At 44.5% G+C, this 22,809-nt stretch overlaps 1 protein-coding gene across 3 annotated transcripts in view; it reads right to left on the bottom strand.

Moving 5' to 3' along the window:
• Nucleotides 1–4,337: 4,337 nt before the first annotated feature.
• The window catches only part of AIFM1 (apoptosis inducing factor mitochondria associated 1), a 37,428-nt gene continuing 18,956 nt past the window's right edge, over nt 4,338–22,809 (bottom strand). For 2 of the 3 annotated variants that reach the window (XM_036305274.1, XM_036305273.1), the window contains exons 7-16: nt 19,316–19,400; nt 18,366–18,442; nt 15,472–15,580; nt 13,351–13,458; nt 12,913–13,001; nt 12,103–12,243; nt 9,599–9,741; nt 7,828–7,952; nt 5,251–5,447; nt 4,338–4,595 (exon numbers count right to left, since the gene is read on the bottom strand). In XM_036305274.1, coding sequence (XP_036161167.1) covers nt 4,524–4,595; nt 5,251–5,447; nt 7,828–7,952; nt 9,599–9,741; nt 12,103–12,243; nt 12,913–13,001; nt 13,351–13,458; nt 15,472–15,580; nt 18,366–18,442; nt 19,316–19,400 — 1,146 coding nt within the window. In that variant the 3' untranslated portion in view covers nt 4,338–4,523. The remainder of the gene's footprint in view (nt 4,596–5,250; nt 5,448–7,827; nt 7,953–9,598; nt 9,742–12,102; nt 12,244–12,912; nt 13,002–13,350; nt 13,459–15,471; nt 15,581–18,365; nt 18,443–19,315; nt 19,401–22,809) is intronic. The other variant, XM_036305276.1, reaches the window with a different exon arrangement.

Here is a 22,809-nt window from a genome sequence, read left to right as displayed (position 1 = left end):
AAAGTCACATATGTTGACCTCATCCTCTACACAGAGGCTTACTCTGACCTCTTTCCAATCAAACACACTTCCTTCCCTCGGGCCCATCTCTTCAGCTAAAGTAAGAGGACATCTGCTGTGCCTTACATGTGGCCAGACAAAGGCTAGTTATTTACAGGGGTGGGCAAACTTTTTGACTCGCGGGCCACAATGGGTTCTTAAACTGGACCGGAGGGCCGGAACAAAAGCATGGATGGAGTGTTTGTGTGAACTAATATAAATTCAAAGTAAACATCATTACATAAAAGGGTACGGTCTTTTTTTTTTTTAGTTTTATTTATTTCAAACGGGCCGGATCCGGCCCGCGGGCCGTAGTTTGCCCACGGCTGGCTAGTACCATTATGAAGAGGTGCTGAGGTGCCATCTGATAGCATTTGTAAAACAGCAAAGAAAAGCGAGGTTGAAATCAAGTGGGTGGGTTCCAAATGCTTGATATTTTGGCAGAGCCCCAACTCTGCTTTGCAGGGTGTGACCAGCCCTGTTCTGCACTGTGCTGTGGCCCAGCTAATTACAGACTGGCTATTGAGGGCCAAACCTCAACTGGCACTGCTCATCTGTACAGTCAGAAACCTTTCCCTGTGATCCTTGGGGTAAGTGGCAAGTCATAGCAGTGGGTGAAGTGATGGGGGTCTGATAACTTGAATTACAGAGAACGGGGGCTACAAGGCAGAGGCTTTGTTTCTTTTTAAATATATTTTTATTGATTTCAGAGAGGAAGGGACAGGGAGAGAGAGATAGAAATATCAATGATGAGAGAGAATCATTAATCGGCTGCCTCCTGCATGCCTCACACAGAGGATTGAGCTGGCAACCTCAGGCATGTGCCCTGACCGGGAATCGAACTAGGACCTCTTGGTTCATAGGTCCACACTCAATCACTGATTCACACTGGCTGGGCGGCTCGTTTTTGTTTGTTTGTTTTTAATTGATTTTTAGAGAGATGGGAAGGGAGAGGAAGAGAGAGGGGAACATTGATTGGCTGTCTCCCACATGTCCCCTCTGCTGGGGATCCAGTTGCAACCCAGGCATGTACCCTGATCAGGAATCGAACTGGCAACCTTTTGGTGCACAGGACAATGCCCAACCAACTGAGCCACACCAGCCAGGGCAGAGGCTCATTTTTACGGTAAGCCCTGTTATCTAGCATCATCCAACCAAGCAACCAAGTACTTGCTCAGCATTTGCCAGTTTTTTTTTTTTTTTTGTGTGTGTGTGTGTGTTTTTTTTTTTTTTTTGGGGGGGGGGGATGTTGTTCCTGTCTTGAGAAAAAGTCTCTGCTCTGGGATAGCTTACAATCAATTTTAGGCAGTGGCCACTAGTAATGCAGAAAATGACTTAAAGAACAATCAAGTTCAAAGGCAGTAAGTGCAATTGGAGTTCAGAGATGAAATCATTCACGGACACTAGTCCAACTATTACGATGACACCAAAGTGGGATTTCATTTGGGCCTTGAAAGATGAGCAGGATCTGGATAGGTAAAAGGGAATAGGGATGGTGTTCCAGATGTGAAGAGCATGAACAAAAGTTTAAAGGTGGCGATAACCAGATGTGTATGTGTGCATGCACAGGTGTGTATGAAGTCATGGGAAAGGAGGCTGGACAAGGCAAAATGGGCTGAGATCAGGAGCACTATGGAAGACTTTGAACTTGATGTGGTTGGTGATGGGGAGTCACTATGTTCTTCAACCAGGGGAGACGTAACTGACTGATGCTTTAGGAAGTGATCTAGCAGCAGCTGTTGACCAAGGATGGATGCTCTGGTTGATATCCATTTTTGGTGTGTCCACAGTACTTTGTCTTTCTATGAACACGTCACTATATTATACTTCTGTGCTCACGTTTGCCTGCCTCACTGACACCAGGAGTTCCTTAAGAGAAGTGGCCATTTTTCTTCCTTTTCCTCTTCTGACATCCTCCTGTCTCAGAGTAGGCCCTCAATGAACATTGATTAGATGGATAGATCATTTTATTTAACAAACTGAATTATGACATTCCATATAAGGATCACAATGGTCAAAGAATTACACTAAATTACACATAATGCTAAAACAAGGTAAAATCACAACTTGATTTTTTTTTTTAAATGATTTGTGAAACACTTCAGGAACTTAAGAGTGTCCTACCATCATCTTTGTAAGCAACAATTATTATTGTACTAGAAGCCCAGAGCGCAAAATCGCATGGCCCCACCCATCCATGCTGCCTCTCCACGCTTGCAGCCCCGCCCACCCGTGCTGGTCGTTGGCTGTTATGGTGTTAGGACCACTGGGTTTTTATAATATAGATAATGAGCCCTATCTCATAGGATACTAGGTGAGTTTCCTACTGATGGATTTGGAAATGTCATGTGTCAGGTTATATTTCACCAAACCTGTGTGTGTGTATATATATAGTAAAAATTGTTCTAGTGCAGTTATTTATAAAGTGGACATTGGCCCATTCTAGTGTTCAAAGGGGGTTTCATTGTAGCTGCAACTCCCTGTAAACAAACTCAATATTTTAAAAAATCCAGAGTGGTCATAATTTTCTCTTTACAAAAAGATTCACATTGGCCTGGCTGGCAAGACTCAGTGGTTGAGTATCAATCTATGAACCCAGGAGGTCCTGGTTCGATTCCGGTCAGGGCATATGCCCAGGTTTTGGGCTTGATTCCCAATGTGGGTCGTGCAGGAGGTAGCCAATCAATGATTCTCTCTCATCATTGATGTTTCTCTCTTCCTTTCTGAAATCAAATATATTTTTTAAAAAAGATTCACACTGGAATCTGGAAAATGGTAAAAATTTCCTCTTGATTTAAATAAAATTTGATTTTTTTTTGTTTTGTTAATCCTCACCTGAGGACATTGTTTTCTATTGATTTTGAGAGTGGAAGGAAGGGGCGAGACATAGAGAAACATCAATATGAGAGAGATACATCGATTGGTTGCCTCCCGCCCCCACCTCAACCAGGGCCATGGATTGAGCCTGCAACCAAGGTATGTACCCTTGACCAGAATCAAACCCGGGACCCTTCACTCCGCAGGCCAATGCTCTATCCACTGAGCCAAACTAGCTAGGGCAGATTTGATTTTTAAAAGTAAATTGAAATGCAAAAAATGAATTGACTTAGGACACTCTGACTTCTATCCTCAGGAAACCATCTATAAAGTGAGGTATGCCTATAAGCCTATTTAGATAAAAGGGGTTAGGAGAGGGCATATTTCTAGTTTGGGGGAGAGTAGGTTGAGGAGTCAAGAGATCATGATCCCTCAAGGAGTTAGTCTCCAGGTTTAACCATGAAGTACCAGGTCTCTGAACCCTTGTCTCTGTTTGCAGTAAATGTCCTTTCTGCCTCCCTTCTTGATCCCCCACAGGGCCAATGCAGTTCTGGGAGGGCGGTGGTAGTATATACAGGTGTTTTTCCAGGTAGAGTCTATCCCATATGTTTATGTGTTCACTCTTTCAACAGTGATTTACTAAATACCTATGTGAGCCAGACTCTATGCTAAGCTCTGGAGATATAACCAAGATCAAGATATTAAAGCCATGATTTTGTCTTCCAGGAAGTGGCAGACCAGCAGGGAGACATAAGAAAGGAACAGGCTTAGAAGGGTCAGGAATATCTTTTTTTTTTTAATATATTTTATTGATTTTTTACAGAGAGGAAGGGAGAGAGATAGTTAGAAACATCGATGAGAGAGAAACATCGATCAGCTGCCTCCTGCACATCTCCTACTGGGGATGTGCCCGCAACCCAGGTACATGCCCTTGACAGGAATCGAACCTGGGACCTTTCAGTCCGCAGGCCGACGCTCTATCCACTGAGCCAAACCGGTTTCGGCAGGAAAATCTTTTTAAAAATAATTTGATTGATTTCAGAGAGGAAGGGAGAGGGAGAGATAGAAATATCAATGATGAGAGAGAATCATTGATTGGCTGCCTCCTGCATGCCCCACACTGGGGATTGAGCCTGCAACTCAGGCATGTGCCCTGACAGGGAATCAAACTGTGACCTCCTGGTTCACAGGTTGATGCTCAACCACTGAGCATACTGGCTGAGCAAGGAAAGTCTTCATAGAGACTAGGACTTTCCCCAGAGGGGAAAGGGGTCAAATGCTGTGGGCAGACCACAGCCGGTGCACACAGAGAGGTCTGGAGGGGCGAGAGAGAAGTTTGGAGGAACAAAGTTTAGAGTGTGAAGCAGGGAATACAAGGCTGAGAAAAGTCATGCACTTGGTAGTAGCTCCAATCTTCTTGTTCTCTGATATGCATGGCTTTCCTCCCTTCACCTACCCACTCCATTGCAAAGAAAGCAGAATTTAATTTAGAAGAATCAGGTTTTATTTAGTGATGTGAACATTAAGAATATGCCTACATCGCTGAAATATTCACAAGGGACATGATCATTCACACTCATACACACGGAGGAATAAAAAAATGCTCCTTTAGTCATCCAAACTGCTGTCAGGGACAGCAAAGTGCTTGCTTATTCCACTGGGGGGCTTCAGTCTTCATGAATGTTGAATAGTTTAGCTACTTCATTTAGATCTTCATGTTGCTCACCATCCTTAATGATCTGAGGGAGAGAAACAGTGGGTCACTAACACTCCACGTGCAATCTGGCCGGGCTGTACAATGGGGCAGCCTGGGCCAGTCCCCAGTCACACTGGGAGGGAGTTGTGGGAACAGCTTTCTACCAACCCCAAATGAGCATGTGCCAACTCTGGGACCACCCAGCCAGATCCCGAGTGAAAGAGAAACCTTCCTGAGCCAAGGCTGTCTCTCTTTTCTGCTCAGGTACAATCTGACCTGGGTGCCTGGTCAAACAGTACCTGACCAGGGCACCCGATGAAGTCACAGGAGTGTATTCCGGCTGCTCCTCCCATCTTCCTCTAGGACAGTGGTTCTCAACCTTCCTAATGCCGTGACCCTTTACAGTTCCTCATGTTGTGGTGACCCCCAACCATAAAATTATTTTCGTTGCTACTTCCTAACTGTAATTTTGCTACTGTTATGAATCGTTATGTAAATATCTGATATGCAGGATGTATTTTCATTATTACAAATTGAACATAATCAAAGCATAGTGATTAATCACAAAACAATATGTAATTATATATGTGTTTTCTGATGGTCTTAGGCGACCCCTGTGAAAGGGTCATTCGACCCCCAAAGGGGTCGCGACCCACAGGTTGAGAACTGCTGCTCTAGAAGCTCTGAAAGTCACTTACCTTCCTTGCTATCGGCATTCGGTTGAAGATGTTCCACAGCACGATCCCCACCACCACTTTGTCCCTGAGGTAGAAGATAACACCTTTCCCGTAGTCCTCCCCTTCGACAGGGACCTGGAGGACCCCAGGGTTGCTTGGAAGAACAGGGATTTCTGCGGCCTCTGACTCTGTCTCACTCTCTGATCGAATACCAGTCCCTGTAGCCAACCCCCAAAACAAACAAACAAACAAACAAACCGAAACAAAACAGTTATTATGAGGTTGGAAAATTCTAGAAGTCTCTTTTGACACCTGCTTTAAGCTGCTTTAGATGATTTCTCTATGCCCTCTCAGTAAACATTGGCCTTTTTCAGCCCCTCTTCATTGTCAAAGGCAATGAAAGCTCTTCTTTGTCAGCTCCTGGGCACTGTATCAGTCTGACCCAAAACTTCCCTCCCTTCCTATCTCATTTTATTTTATTTAAATATATTTTTTATTGATTTCAGAAAGTAAGGGAGAAATATAGAAACATCAATGATGAGAGAAGAATCATTGGTCGGCTGCCTCCTGCATGTCCCACACTGGGGATCGAGCCAGCAACCCAGGCATGTGCCCTGACCTGGAATCAAACTGTGACCTGCTGAGTCATAGGTTGACGCTCAACCACAGAGCCACGCCGGCTGGGCTCATTTTAAATTTATACTATGGATATTTCCTGGCATCTGGATTTCTCAAATTGCACAAGACTTGTTCTTGTCCTCTGAGAAACATTCTAGAGTTGCATGGTCCAGTACAGTAGCCACTAGCCACATATAGCTATTCTCATTAAAAATTAATTAAGTTTTTAAATATTTTAATTAAAATGATATAAAATGTAAAATTCAGTTCATTTGCAGTAGCCACACTTCAAGTGCTAAACAGCCACATGTGGCTAGTGGCTAATGTATTGAACAGAGCAGAGACAGATGATGCTATTAGAGTGAAAAGGTCTATTGTACAGTGCCACTAGGAAGATAGTCTAGACCAGTGATGGCGAACCTATGACACGCGTGTCAGAGGCAACACGTGAACTCATTTTTTTGGTTGATTTTTCTTTTTTAAATGACATTTAAATATATAAAATACATATCAAAAATATAAATCTTTGTTTTACTATGGTTGCAAATATCAAAAAATTTCTATATGTGACACGGCACCAGAGTTAAGTTAGGGTTTTTCAAAATGCTGACACGCCGAGCTTAAAAGGTTCACCATCACTGGTCTAGACAAAGAAGAAGGCATTTCCATATGGGAAAACCACAGTAGAGGTGTTTTCTCCTGGCGGGAGTGGGGTGGGACAGAGGGCGGCATGGGGAGGGGGCACCGTGTCTTCTGAGAATAACCAGGTTCCAAGTAATACTGACCAGTGGACAGAGTAGTGACCTGGAGCTGAGAAGTCCTTGGGCCCCCTCTCCAGGATCCACTTCCCAACAGAGGTCAGAATTAAGGAGTGGGTGTATGTAATCAACTTGGATTACACAGAAAAAGGACCTACATCCTATATAATAAAAGCCTAATATGCAAATCAACGAATGGCTGAATGACCTGCAGAGCGACTGGTTGGTGGTGGGGGCGGGGCCTGTGAGTGGGTGGTGCCAGGCCAGCCATGGCAGGTGCCAGTGCCCCCCCCCCATCGCCCAGGTGGTCACCCCACAGAGGGAGTAGACCAGCAGTGGCAGGGCCAGTGCCAGGCCAGCCAGGGTGGGTGCAAGTGGGGGCCTCCTAATCGCCCCGCTGGTCACCCCACAGATCAGCCCTGATCTCTGGCCAGGCCTAGGGACCCTACCTGTGCAAGAATTTCATGCATCAGGCCTCTAGTATCCATATAATGTTTTGTTTTCTCCTTCTTAAAAGAGCAACTTGTCCTTGAAACACCTCTGACAAGAGGAAATGTACATTAAATAATTTCAGCCAAGGTCATGAAAGGGAGAGAGAATAAGCCTGGGAGTTAATGAAAGATGTGTGGGGGAGAAAAATTCATTCCAAGAAAGTTGCCTCCCATCTAAAGAAAACCTGTCATTAAGATCTGATAAATGGAATTAGAGGCAGCTCAAGAACTACTCAGCTCAGTTCCCATACCCAGGGTTCATGGAGAATAGCAGGCCCTAAACAACAACAAAAAAAACAAAACAAAAAATGAAACAAAAAACAGCTAACAAGTTTAGGTTTCCTTTATCAGGCAGGTCTTCCTATTCCCTAGAGACAAACTAAACAACAGAATAGCTGAGATAGCCACTGTCCAGAGTCTAGGATGGAGACCTACAATATCTACCCCTATGCATTGACCAGGATACCTAATTTTGCCATCTCAAACCATTAAAGAGTGAGGACTTTGGGTTTGGCTTATTTATTTTAAATATATTTTTATTGATTTCAGAGAGGAAGGGAGAGGAAGAGAGATAGAAACATCAATGATGAGAGAGAATCATTGATTGGCTGTCTTCTGCATGCCCCCTACTGGGCATGTGCCCTGAGCGAAAATGGAACCGTGACCTCTTGGTTCATAGGTCAATGCTCAACCACTGTGCCGTGCTGAGAGAAGTGGTTGGCTGTCCTTACCTGACTGCTCTGTGGCAGATTTCGGGTTATCTTGTGCAGATGCTTTTGCAAAGACACCAACTGTGGGCAAACTACTGTCCACAAGACCAATAGCTTCATAGCCAACATCAGGGCCCAAATCACTCCTAAGGAAGAAGAGAGAAGAGGTTGCTCTGTGATGGGACTGTAAAGAATGACACAGTAGAACATTTTCTCTGAGACACCATGCTTTTATGCCAACCAAGGAACTTGCTATGTGTGACAATGAGAGAAACGCCAAATTGATCTATCTCCTGCTAGGGCACTTGGGAACAATTGTGAAAAAGCATGGTTCTCCCAAGCAACTTTTATTTTCCTTAAGAAGCCATTATACCAGTGATGGCGAACCTATGACATTTTTTTGGTTGATTTTTCTTTGTTAAATGGCATTTAAATATATAAAATAAATATCAAAAATATAAGTCTTTGTTTTACTATGGTTGCAAATATCAAAAAATTTCTATATGTGACACGGCACCAGAGTTAGGTTAGGGTTTTTCAAAATGCTGACACGCCAAGCTCAAAAGGTTCGCCATCACTGCATTATACTATCACATATCCACACAACATTCTACACTTTCTTCAATTTACTCAGGCTTTTATCCCATACCACATTTGGGGAGTGATGGGTTCCCACATTTACTATTCACTACCTTTCTTTAACTCATCCTAAGACTGCCTTTTAGAAGTTTTGAAGAGTGATCCATATTTATGGAATTCGGAATCAGGAATATTTCATGGTTTCATTAACTGACAGTTTTCCATCTTTGCCTTCATTTTTCAAGGCCAGAATGCTTTCTATAAAGGGGTTCCTTCACCTAGTTGGTCATTTTAACTGTTCTTCTTGGAAAGTTTCCCTATCACCATTGTATGATTCTTAATATGCTAGAACTTCAGAATATTTGCAGCACAGACACCATGGTGTGTAATCATCTAGGGTGCTTGAGCTGTTCTGTTTCTGGTCCTCTACATTTTGTTATCTTCTTGGCCACAGCTCATTGGACTGGTGTCTTCAGGGAACAGTCTACAATGACTTCTTGTTTTCTGTTCCTGGGACCTAGCTGATAATTGTATAGCTCTGGACTATTTTTTTCCTAACTGCATTATCTTATATGTATTGACCCTGAAATCCATCTGTTATGTTTTTGTTGCCCACTCAGAAATCTGGGTGTGATCATCTTAAAATGTATTCTCTCAGCTGAGAATTTCCCTTAGAGGTTTCTGAAACTTTGAAGTTTCTTAAGTATCGCATCTTTCAAATCAACAGGATGAGAGTGTGCCAAACAATACTGCCCCAGTATTCAGGAATGTCCATTGGTAAATTTTTGCTACCCAGAGAACTATCTATATACATATGACTTTGAACTCTTTATCTTAAGGGTTACAGATGAGTAGGCTGCCTTTTTTGTCAGCCTGTTAGGCTCATTAGGGTTAGCAGCAAAGAACAAATTAAAATATACTGCTGTCTATACCTAAACAGTACACTTTTGTACCACCTACTATTGTTTGAATTCTGAGCTATTTTAATAGGAAGTGCAAATGCCCTCTCCATTCATTCACATAGGCTAAGCTATGCCAAATGGGGCCCTTTTACCAGAAGGCTGATCTGGAGTAGAATGTGTGGACATGAGAAGGAATCCCCCCAACCCGCCCCATATAAAGCTAACTGACCCACAAGGAAACCAAACCATAACTCTGGTTCCATTAATTCTGTGTTCTAACCGGTTGAGTCGTCAAGGCACAGAACTATTACCAGAACATTGACTGATGCCAGTATGGCTTAGCAGCTCCAGTCATATTTTCTCCAGCCAATCTTCCGCTCACAACAGCATGATCATGGTGCTCTACCCGCCTCCTACCCAATTTTATATCGTAGAAGCATGCAGCATCTCCTGCCTTTGGAGACAAATACATTACATGAGCACATGATTAAAAAGAAAAAGCAAGTTAAAGACAGAACATAAACTTTTGGGGTTCAAAAGGCTTGTGACATCAACTAATTAATAGTTCTATCTACAAGCCAGAATCATATATACACTATTAAAAATAGCTGAAATTCCACTTTTAAAAACTATTCTATGTTTCCATGAAGCTATCTTAAACCTTCTATGCTCTAGCACATACCTATTTCTTCTCATTCTGCCCTTAACAGAGGCAGAATCTACACTAATAAAAGAGAAACATGCGCCGAAACCGGTTTGGCTCAGTGGATAGAGCGTCGGCCTGCGGACTGAAAGGTCCCAGGTTCGATTCCAGTCAAGAGCATGTACCTGGGTTGCGGGCATATCCCCAGTAGGAGATGTGCAGGAGGCAGCTGATAGATGTTTCTCTCTCATCGATGTTTCTAACTCTCTATCTCTCTCCCTTCCTCTCTGTAAAAAATCAATAAAATATATATTTTTTTTTTTAAAAAAAGAGAAACATGCAAATTTGTGTCACTCCGCTACACCCAACAGCCAGAGTGACTATGCAAATTAACCCAACAAAGATGGCGGTTAATTTGCATACACAGGCGCGGAGCGAAGACTGAAGGCTCCGGCCAGAGTGAAGACTGAAGACTGAAGACTGAAGAAGAGGCTTGGTGGCCGCAGCGGAGAAGCCTAGCCTCGAGGCTTGGCTTCTCTGCTGCGGCCGAACCAAAGGCCTGGGTCCTGGGTGCTGGAGGAAAACCGGTGCCAGCATCCAGGGGAAGGAAGGCCTATTGCGCGAATCTTCGTGCAATGGGCTTCTAGTATTTAATAACCGCAATTTGCAGAATATTCTTTCCTATGTGTGGAAACCAGTTTTTAGATGTGACTGCCTCTTACCTAGAAATCTTTTTGAAGATTTTTTTTTTTGTTGTTATTTGGTATTCATTCATTCATTCAACAAATATTTATGGAATCTTTCTTCTGTACAAAACATTATACTGTCTGGGTTGCTGAGACAAACCTGGCAGAGACCTTGCCCACAAGGAGTATATAACCTAGTTGAGGAAGGTACAGCATTGCACCTCACAATGCAAACAAGAAATGTGCCATGTGAGAGGTACAAATCAAGTGAGCTCAGTGTTTCACAGATGGAGAACCCTTGGCTGGAGGTAAACGAGGACAATTTCATAAAGCAGGTTGTATATGAACTCTCTAATGTTTGCTCACCTTTGTGGCTATTCAGATTCCCCCAAAGACTTCCCTAAAAACCTACACGTGGACAATAGTGCAATAAAGTATGAAATCCACTTAATGGAATATTATGTAGTCATTAATCTGTTTACAGAATCTGAAGCAATATAGAAAATACATTAAAATGTTAGAAGAATACAAATATACAATACAAATATACATACAAAATAACAATAGTATGCTGCCATGACCATCTATGACAAAAAAACTATGCACAAGGAAATGAAGGGAAGGAAATATACACACACAAAAAAACATACATGGTGGGGATGGGCTAGAAGAGGTCAATGGGGAAAAAAGGGGGACATATGTAATACTTTCAACAATAAAGATTAAAAAATAAAAAATAAAAGGATAATAAACAAACAAACAAAACCTATAAAACACAAACAGTGGTTGCTGCAGGTGATTTTTCCCTTTCTCCTACTTGTCTGTCTTCCACATTGAGTGTGTTTTTCTTTTATAACAAGTTAAAAAAAAAACACAGTATACTTTATCTTTTTTTAAAAAAAAAAAGCTTGAAGGGAAAACACTTTTTAATGTTCCTATGTCCTCTGCTGTAGAGTTCATAATCAAACACAATACATTTGTAATGATCTAACAACGGGAAATTACCTCATGGTTCCTACATACTATAGTCTTGTTTGTGCCACAACAGATTTTTAAAAACAGCCAAAAATAGTGCTGACAAAAAAAAAATGAAATTGGAGTAATATTCCTTTCTAGAGAATGTCATCAAATTGCCTCATTCTCCATTCCCTGGACTCATGTTCAGGCAAAGGGAACAGCAGATCACTCTGAAAGCCATGCACACGCCTGCCAGGGTGATACCAATGGCTGCTGCCAACAGTACCGGAAGAGCTCTAGTTCTGTAGGTATGCACACTGTTCATTTCCTTCTCCACTAGTTTGCAGCATGAGACCATACCTGTTCTTATAAAGCAAGCAGTTCATAAGTATCTGTTCTCTACTCTTGGCCTCCAAATACTCCAATCCTATTGTGGTAACCTACTAATGAGCTTTAGCACCCCACCAGGCAGACTTGCTCCTAGGCTGGGGACAAGGAACCATGCCTGGTCTTGCTGTAGCATACTTACCACCCAGATATTAGAGCGTGCTTGGAGCTCTGCATTTACCCGGAAGCCACCAAAATCTGAGTCTATTTCTAGTCCACCAGTCTTAGCCAACTCAACATTGGGCTCTAAGCCCACAGCAGCCACTATGTGGTCAGTTTCTACCTGAGGTAAAAGAGAAATAATTTGGTTATCAGTTTCCATGTATGCCTATGGACATAGCAACTGTATGTGATGTCATTAAGAACTAGGGGTTTACAAAAAATCATTGGTTAACTTACCTCTGGTAAACAGATTTTTTATATATATATACATTTTTTATGAAAGGAAGGGAGAAAGAGAAAGAGATAAAAACATCAATGATGAGAGAATCATTGATTGGCTACCTCCTGCATGCCCCAAACTGGGGATCAAACCCACAACCCGGGCATGTGCCCTGACCAGGAATCGAACAATGACCTCCTGGTTCATAGGTCAATGCTCAACTACTGAGCCATGCTGGCTGGGCTCTGGTAAACATATTTTAAGTTCTATTTCATAAAGTCCCCCTGTCCACATATCCCATATCACTTGAAGATAAATCTGTCACCCTAGTCAGGTCTCAAAAAATCTGTGATGTGATAGGAAGGGGCAATGGGAAAGTGGGTCACAGGTGTTTACTCTGGCTCTCACCATTCTTATTTTAATGCATGGACAGTTCATTCAGAAAATCATGACAGTTTAGTGGTGGCTGCCAAGAAAACTAATCTGCTGGTATCAAATGAAGGAGTAAGAATGAGGAAAGGGGAGGGAAGGGCTAGAAGGTCTTCTGGCAGCGTGTCTTCCCCTCCTTACCTTCCGGCCATCTTTCAGCTTGATGAGTAACCTGCCACCGCTGACTCCAACTGATTGCACAATGGCATTGGGCAGCACCTTCACGCCCTCTGTGAAGGCAAACAAGACCTGAAGCTGAGCCGGTGAGCTTACCAATTTCATGAAAAAATAGGGAAACTGACTAGAGAGAGGCACAATGTCACAAAACTAGTAATCATCAGTATGCAGGCAGCCTTGGAGAGCCGCACATAACCTATACTCGTAGTTCATTTTCAGCACTTCCAGGAATTTGGTGCATCAGATTCAGAATCTACATGAACTTGGCTGACTGGAGAATGGTGGAAACATTTCATCTGCCTGGTGATATGGTTTATGTCAAAGGGGTTCCCGAAGAAGCAAACATTGCATTAGGCCTGAATCAAAGGAAAGAGTGGCAGCATATGGAAAGAGTCCCTCTACCTCGTCTGACTTTTTCCATGGTCCAATTGCTGAGGTATTCAGGGAGGACCTTTCCCATATTTCCTTTCTCAGGGAAGAGTTGAATCACTTCGGTGCCTGAGGCTTGAGCTGGGAAAAAGAAAAAGAGTAGGTTTAGCAGGAGGCAAAAGCCAGCCCTAAGACTGGAAGAGAAGTAAAGGACCAACAGGCAGGTGGCCATTTAATATGGAAAGGACAATGTTCTGACTCAGGCCAGAGCTCCCATTTGCGGGGCACTGGGGCACGAGGGCATTCACAAAGAAAATACAACAGGTGCCAGAAATGCTGTCCCTGGATGTGACTACATACCCTCAACTCAGTGCACTTGCACCCAGACCTCACCTCAGGCTTACACAAGTGCCTCGGGACCTCTGAATAGTGAGCACCCCCCTGAAAAGATGCTCTGATTTCACATAGCTTAAGAAAAATGGTTGCCATGAAACCTTCAAGACAGAACTCACAGATATATCATGTTGGGAACCACCAGGTGTCTGAAGGAAGTTTTTGACTTTTACAGGGAGCAGCAGTTCAAAGATATGTACACTTCTGCAATTTACACTGCCCTTACCATCTTAATAACTCACTTTGCTTAATATTTTATTTCTAAGGAATCTTGGCCTGGAAGCTAGAGGAAAGGAAGCACTGCTTCTTCTTCTTCTTCTTCTTCTTCTTCTTCTTCTTTTTTTTTTTTTTTAACCGCAGTGTAGTATTCCATTGTGTAGATGTACCACAGTTTTTTAATCCACTCATCTGCTGATGGGCACTAAGGCTGCTTCCAAATCTTAGCTATGGTGAATTGTGCTGCTATGAACATAGGGGTGCATATATCCTTTCTAATTGGTGTTTCTAGTTTCTTGTGATATATTCCTAGAGCAACAGCATGGATGGAACTGGAGAGCACTGTGCTAAGTGAAATAAGCCAGTCAGAGAAAGATAAATATCACATGATCTCACTCATTTATGGGAATATAATGAACAACATAAACTGATGAACAAAAACAGACCCGGAGACAGAGAAACATCGATCAGACCATCAAACCTCAGAGGGAAGGTAGGGGAGGGTGGGAGTAAGGGGGAGAGATCAACCAAAGGACTTGTATGCATACATATAAGCCTAACCAATGGACACAGACACCGGGGGGTGGGGGGAGGGCATGAATGGGGGTAATGTGGGGTAATGTGGGGATAAGGACACATATGTAATCCTATCTAATAAAAGAGAAACATGGTAATTAGTGTCACTCCGCTACCCTTCCCATTGGCTAATCAGGGCGATATGCAAATTAACTGCCAGCCAAGATGGTGGTTAACCGCCAACAAAGACGGCGGCTAATTTGCATACTGCAGGCAGGATGGGACAGCGCCATTCTGCCTGCTCCGCCGCCATCCGGGTCTGCTATCTGTGACCTGGATGGCAGGCGACCCCTGTGCGACCCGACCCAGGGCTGGCGGGCGTGACCCTGGTGGTCTGGTAGCTGTCACGCCCCCAACCGGCCCTCCCGCCGGGTGATCCGGGGCTGGCGGGGCGACTGCTGCCCGTCAGCCATCAGTCACGCCTTCCGACGGGAGATCTGGACTGGTGGGGCGACTGCGACCACCAGCAGTCTCCCCGCCAGCCCGGATCTCCCGTAGCAGTCACCCCTCTAGCCCGGATCTCCTGCGGGAGATCCGGCACTGGTGGGGCGACTGCTGCCCGTCAGCCATCAGTCATGCCCCCAAAAGGCCCTCCCACCGGGAGATCCGGCACTGGCAGGGCGACTGCTGCCTGTCAGCCATCAGTCACGCCCCCAAACGGCACTCCCGCCGGGAGATCCGGGGTGACTGCGACCACCAGCAGTCGCCCTGCCAGCCCGGAACTCCTGAAACAGTCGCCCCTCCAGCACAGATTAATTAATTAATTAATTCCCTTTCAATGTGCACGAATTTCGTGCACCGGGCCACTAGTAACTTAATCAATAAAGAAATTTAAAAAAAAAAAAGAAAGAAAGCACTGCTGCTCGGTTGCTCAAATGGCAGCTTTGTGGTCACTAAAGGATCCCTCATCAGAACTAGTCATGTGATATCAGACCAGAGAAGAAAATTGAGGTCACCCCCAATACTCACCTTTTCTGCCAAGAGCACAGGCGAGTTCACTACCAAGGAAGCCCCCACCGATAATCGTAATCGACTTGACTTCCCGGGAAATCTTCTCTAAGGTTCTAAAGTCTCCAATCTGCAGGATCACACCAGTTTAGTTCATTGATTTCCCAAAGGGCAGAGGATAATACCAGGACATATTTTCTGCTAAATCTTTGACAACAGTAATTTGCACATAAAATCTCCTTGTATAAAGTGGCTCAATTATAGCCCATATGCTATTTTTTAGCATTAGTGTTCTTATTGTAATATCTTTAATATCAAAGAATTATACCGCTTATGGGGGGCATTGGCTTCTCATATAAATAAAGCCTGGAACAATATTTCCAGAAATAGGTTTTATAGCTGAAATGCCTGAGTTTGAAATCTAACTTAGTCATTTATTGCCCAAGTCACCTCACCAAGCCACTCACCCTTCTATGCTTCAGTTACATCTACACTAATAAAAGACAAACAAGCAAATTGACCGTACCTTCACTACACCTTAAGCCACGCCCACCAGCCAATCAGAGCAACTGTATGCAAATTAACCCAACCAAGATGACAGCTGGCAGTCACGGAGCTGGAGCAAGCAGGAGACTTGGTTGGCCCAATAATGGAGGAAGTCAAGTTTCCCGCCTGCCGTGGCCAGCTCTGAGCTCCACTCAAAGCAACAAAGTTTCAATTATAGAAGGTAAATAAACCCCAGATACCTGCTTTCAGCCGGCCATGGCCACCGAGCTGGAGCGAGCAGGAGGCTTGGAGGAAGTCAAGCTTCCCTCCCGCCCACCCTGGCCGGCTCTGAGCTCCTCTCAAGGCTACAAAGTTTCAATTATAGAAGGTAAATAAATCCCAGAATAAAAAAAAAAAAGAAAGAAAAAAAGGAGAGGCTGGGAGCTTCCGTTGCTGGGGGGGGGGTTTGGCCAGCCTGAAAATGGCCCTCAGCCCCTCACCCAGACTGGCCAGGAACCCCAGTGGGGACCCCCCACCCTAAAGGGGGTGTGGGAAGCCTGCAAACAGCCATCAGCCCCTCACCCAGGCTGGCCAGGCACCCCAGCTGGACCCCCACCCTGATCCGGGACACCCTTCAGGGCAAACCAGCCAGCCTCCACCCATGCACCAGGCCTCTATCCTACATAATAAAAGGGTAATATGCAAATTGACCCTAACAGCAGAATGACTGGGAATGACTGGTCACTATGACACACACTGACCACCACCAGGTTTCAGATGCTCAATGCAGGAGCTGCCCCCTGGTGGTCAGTGTGCTCCCACAGGGGGAGCTCTGCTCGGCTACAAGCCAGGCTGATGGCTGCCAGTACAGTGGTGGTGGTGGGAGCCTCTCCTGCCTCCTCAGCAGCGCTAAGGATGTCCGACTGCAGCTTAGGCCTGCTCCCCGCTGGCAAGTGGACATCCCTCGAGGGCTCCTGGGCTGCCAGAGGGATGTCTGACTGCCAGCTTAGGCCCAATCCCCCCGGGGAGCGGGCCTAAGCCAGCAGGTGGTCATCCCGCGAGGGGTCCCAGACTGCCAGAGGGCACAGACCAGGCTGAGGGACACCCCCACCCAAGTGCACAAATTTCTGTGCACCGGGCCTCTAGTCTACTATAAAATGAAGAAAATAACTACAACAGCTGATTTTATGAGAAAAAATAGATGACATGTAAATAAAGCACTTGCTAACACAAAACTGTGTCCATATAAAATGCTTGATAGAAGATAATTTTATTATTGAATTATCGGTTCTTTATTTGAATGATCAGAATAGGAAAACCCAAAGAGGATAGGTGACTTTCTCAAGGTCACATACTTGTTAGTGTTCTTTTTTTATAATTGGAAGATGAGTTTATTTTTTTAAATATGTTTTTATTGATTTTTTTAGACAGAGGAAGGGAGAGGGAAAGAGAGAGAGAAACATTAATGAGAGATAAACTTCAATCGGCTGCCTTAGGCACATCCCCTACTGGAAACGGAGCCCGCAACTGGGCATGTGCCCTGAGCTGGAATCCAACGGGTGACCTCTTGGTTCATGGGTTGATGTTAAACCACTGAACCACACCATGTGGGCTTGTTAGTGTTCTTTAACTATATATATGTCACACTTCAGAATAGTCCATGTAATTGATGTATATTTTTTTCTCCAGTGTCACACTCAATCTGACAAAAGTGGTTGTCAACTGGGGGCAGTTTTGCCCCTTCACCCCAGGGGACATTTGGCAATGTCTGGAGATACTTTTGGCTGTCACAACTGGGGATGGGGAGGTGCTGCTTTCCGCTAGTGGGTAGAGTCCAGGGACATTGATAAACATCCTACAATGCAACGGACAGCACCTCACAGCAAATATCAGCCTAAAATGTCAGTAGTGTAAAGGCTGAAAAACCTTATTCTGCCCAGAACTTCAAGGACAGTACAAATCTTTTCAAATATCCATAGGAGTGGCTGGAAATTTTCAGCAGTTTTCATAAAGCAAAGCACAGTGATAAGAAGCAAACCCCCTTGTCTTCTTCACTTAGGTACTCTGAACCTTTCTCTCCAAAGTCTCCACTATTGAACTTGCAATGAAAAATGCCAAGAAGCTCTAAGGAGTTCCAATGACTCAAATGCATCAGGAAAAAAAACAACTATGGAAGGGCTGCTGGAAGGAACTATAGCAAGCAATAAAAAAACACCAAATGTATTTTTCTCCTAGGAGCTTAAAACACTTGACTGAGGTATTTGAGGTGCAAAGAGAGGAAGTGACTTGCTCAAGGCCAAATAACCAGTCAGTAGAAGAGCCATAAAGAGAACTAGAATCTCCCAGTTCCTGGGTGGGTACTTGGGGACCACAGGATTATGCTACCTCTTCAAAACTGACACAACGAAAGCACTAAAGCAGACAATTACCTTTCTGAAAAGTGTTGTTCTACTCTTCACCTCTGCTCCAGCCCTATCAATGGCAGACAGAGTTCTTGGAGTGCCTCCTGGAAATAAGAGGAAAACGCTTTAGCCCAACAAGCAGGAGCTAGCCCACACTATCCCCCACAAAGGTGGTGCTGTGATGTGTGTGCTCCTGCTGGTGCCACAGCAGCACAACTGGAAAGGAGGCTTTGTTATTGTAACTCCGCTCACAGCAGGCTTTTATTCATTTCCTTTGAGAAGCGGATTTAAGAGTATCTCTTCAAAGGGCCCCGCCCTCCTTGCAGATGGCCACAAGGCCTAACTTTTTGCTTCCCCTTTCTCCTCCACTAGTTTCTCACCAGATAGCATAGCTACTTTTGTTAAAGCAACTGCTTTGGTCTCCTCTCTTGATTTCTTTTTTAAAATATATTTTTATTGATTTCAGAGAAAAAGGGAGAGGGAGAGATTGAAATGTCAATGATGAGAGAGAATCATAGATCAGCTGCCTCCTGCATGCCCCACACAGGGATCTGGGATCAAGCCAGCCCCAAGCCTGGGCATGTGCCCTGACCAGGAACCACAACCTCCTGGTTCAAAGGCTGATGCTCAACCACTGAGCCACGCCAGCTGGGCTCCTCTCTTGATTTCTGATTAGAACGGGCAATGAAGCCACAAGGCTATATCACTTTCAGGGTACAAGGCAGAGTGCAGGGGCTAAGCAGGGAGATAAAAAAAAAAAGCAATCCTCTTTAATACACGTCCATGCCTTTTGGGGAAGGAACGGCAAGGATAATCTAGAAATGCTGCTGATGTGATGCCAATAGTTAGCTGTAAGATATAGATACCCACTTCAGAGAGTCTGGGTTTTGGTTTTCTTAAGATTAAGTAATACCTTCTATACTAGAACTTGAATGAGCTATATATCAGAGAAGAAAGTCATCTCCAGAAATACTCACCTGTTGCAATCAAGCACTTCTCATAGGTTATTTGAGAGCCATCATTAAGTTTCACCATGTTGCCTCTCACATCTAGATGTACTACCTGGTGCAGACACATAGACACACAAAAAGATATAAAGATAAATTAGCTTTAAAACATTTTTATTGAGATATAATTCACTTAACATAAAAGTCACCATTTTAAAGTGGTTTTTAGTATATTCACAAGGCTGTGCAACCATCACCACTATAATTCCAGATCAATTTCATTGCTCCAAAAAGGAACCCTGTACCTATCGGCCATCAGGCCCAATGGGAAGAATTAGTTCTTGACCTAAGTTGATCAATCCTTAAGAAACCATTTCTGGATAATCATTGGCACCAGTTTCTGGTACCCAGTTTCTTCAGGTGGCTCTTATTCCCTAAGCATCCAACCTTAGAGCAAGTCCCTACAGTCTCAAAGTTCCTGCTCAATTTGTGGAGATGAGAAACCAGGAACAGACTTATTTGTTTCGTGCTTTTGAACCCTGATTTCCTTGTCAACTCTCCTACATCATATTCATTTTTACAGGACGCTTTGTACAACTTCTAACCCTCACTACAACTTAGCTGCTTCACAAGACTGCTCCTTTCTCCCACACTCTTCCCATCACAAGGCTAGGAGGGGTGTTGGCTGCTGCTGCTTCCAAATTTCTGTATTCTCATCCCCCTCAGAGAGACAACTACCTATATACCTACAAATCACTGTTATCCAGCCACCTCCCAGCCATTCCTCCTCATTCACTGAAGACCTGCAAACCTGGCTCATACTTTTCCCAAGTCACATCCAGAATCTTGTTGTTATCTCTTATCCTCTACTTCTACCTCAGATATCCCACTCTTTGGTCACAATTTTCTATCCTTCCAGTTTTCTCTCAGTCCCACTATCATCTATAGTTGCTTTCAATTTTCTCTGCCCAGCAGTCTATTCCATCCCACTGTTCTTTTGCCAGCACCCTTAATTCCCTTGCACCCTATTCCATCTTATGGTGAAACGCTTGAGCTTTGGAGTCATAGAGACTGGGGTTCCAGTCTCTTGCTCTACTCATTAGCGGCAAGACCATTCATTCAAGACATATTTATTAAGCACCTACTATGTGTCAGGCATTGTGCTAAGTGCTGGGGATACAATGGTGAAAAAGATAAGATACCTTCCCTACCTTCAGAGTGTAGCAGCAAAGCAGATAATTTAACAAATACTACAATCAAGTATGAGAAATCAAGTGAGAAATGTTCTGATAAGGGCAGTACAGATCATGCTAGGAACATAAGACAGGTGCACCCAATCAAGCTTTCTGGAGGCAATGACATACAGTGGGGCCTTATGAGTTTAATTCGTTCCGAGACCAAGCTCGTTAAGGAGCTCGTTAACTCAAATTACTCTATCAACTCAATGCAAAAAATCGGCAGAGAGACAGCTGATATCTCAAAAAACTCGTTAGTCAGGACACTCGTAAGTCAAGGCCCCACTGTACACTGAGATCAGGTGGATGAGTAGCTTATTTAGCAGTCTTTGATTTGTCCTGGGTAAGCTCCCTCTTCAGTCCCACCCCACTACTCAATCTTCATACTGATCACTCTCATGAAACCACCTGGTGGTATCCTAGTTTATTGCAAAAACAAGTGAAGCCATTATATATGATCTTCCTCAGCTTCCCATAAGTTTCCCACCTCCCAAACCCCAAATAAAAACCTTAGTTCCTTTCTTCCAGCTTCTAGGATGAGGTGTCTTTTCTGCTATCTTTCTGTGCCTTTCCCTCCCAGAACCTTCACCTATTAGTCACCCACTCATCCCCCTATCTCCCCTGACATCTTGGATCTTCAGCCCATTAACATGCTTAAGTCCGACCCATCCTAAGAGTCTCACTTTTGATTCTAGGTCCTCCTCAAGTTTCTGTCCAATTGCCACTGCTCTTTTCTCATTTAAATCTTTCGAAAGAGTAGTTTATCAACTCTTTCCTAACTTCCCAATGATATCTGTGCCACTAAATCAAATGAGTCATTTCACAATTCTTACCAGATTTCTTTGCTGCAATAACACTGTGGATCACATTCTCCTCCTTGAAACTCTCTCCAACTTCGGTCCCTGTCCTGGGCTCTCCTCATCTTGCCCTTTAACTTATTTCCTAGTCTCCTTAATGGACTCTTCTCCTTAAGCCTGCTTCCTACATGTTGGGATCCCAGGGTTCCATCCCTACCATACTCCTCATACTCCTCCTTTGACTATAGAACTTCTCCATGGGAGACCTCACTCACTTTCATGGTTACAATTTCTACACGTATGTGGATAATTCTTGAATCTCCATCTGAGCCCAGACCCTTCCCCTGAACGTCACAGTCATAGATCCATTCTCACATAACCACCTGGTATTCTAGACTTGTACTTTCTGATCTGTCAGTACCTAGCTGCTTATGTTTCCCTACACCAAACACACTTTTTTCATACCCTTGTGCCTTTCCTTATGCTGTTCCTTTTTACTTGAATGCTCTTCACTTCACTCTAATCTTGTGAATACCTATTCATTCCACAGATTTCCCATTCTATAAGACCTTCTCCTCCAGGAAGCCTTCCCTGAAACCATCACTATACTGGGCACATTTCCCAGTAATTCCCACAATATACTGCACATATATTTCTTTTTTTCAAAATTCCTCATCCAAGAACATGTTTCCATTGATTTTGAGAGAGAGAGAGAGAGACTGATTGGTTGCCTCCTGTATGAGCCCTGACTGTATCGAACCCGCAACCTTTTGGTGTATGGGATCACGCTCCCACCAACTGAGCCACCTGGCCAGGGCTATTGTGCATCGCTTTCTCATTCTATATATCTTGTTATGATTATCTGTGTATATTTTTGTCTAATACTGTTAGTCCCTAGAGGGCAAGGGCTTGTGTGTTATTTACACACTAGAGGCCCGGTGCACAAAAATTTGTGCACTCGGGGGGGGGAGGGGGGTCCCTCAGCCCGGCCTGTGCCCTCTCGCAGTCTGGGACCCCTCGGGAGGTAACGACCTGCTGGCTTAGGCCTGCTCCCGGGTGGCAGAGGGCAGGCCCAATCCCTAGGTGCAGCCCCTGGTCGGGCTCAGAGCAGGGCCGATTGGGGAGTTGGGGCGCCGCCCCGTCATGCACAGAGCAGGGCAGATTGGGAGGTTATGATGCCACCCTCAGTCACGCTCAGGGTAGGGCCGATTGGGGGGTTGGGGCACAGTCCCCTGTCACACTCAAGGCAGGGTCCATGGGGAGGTTGCGGCGCCACCCCCTGTCACGCACAGAGCAGGGCCCATCAGGGGGTTGGGGCACCGTCCTCTATCACCCACAGAGCAGGGCCGATCAGGGGGTTGGGGCGCCGCCACTCTCACACTCAGGGCAGGGCCAATGGGGAGGCTATGGCTCTACCCCATCACACACAGAGCAGGGCCCGTGGGGGGGGGGGCGTGGGGAGCTCCCCCCTATCAGGCACAGAGCAGGGCTG

This window comes from Myotis myotis, unplaced genomic scaffold (assembly GCF_014108235.1).
Source record: "Myotis myotis isolate mMyoMyo1 unplaced genomic scaffold, mMyoMyo1.p scaffold_m19_p_4, whole genome shotgun sequence".
Classification (NCBI taxonomy): domain Eukaryota; kingdom Metazoa; phylum Chordata; class Mammalia; order Chiroptera; family Vespertilionidae; genus Myotis; species Myotis myotis.
Note: the sequence above shows the minus strand (reverse complement) of the source record. Positions and strands in the feature narration are given on the sequence as shown.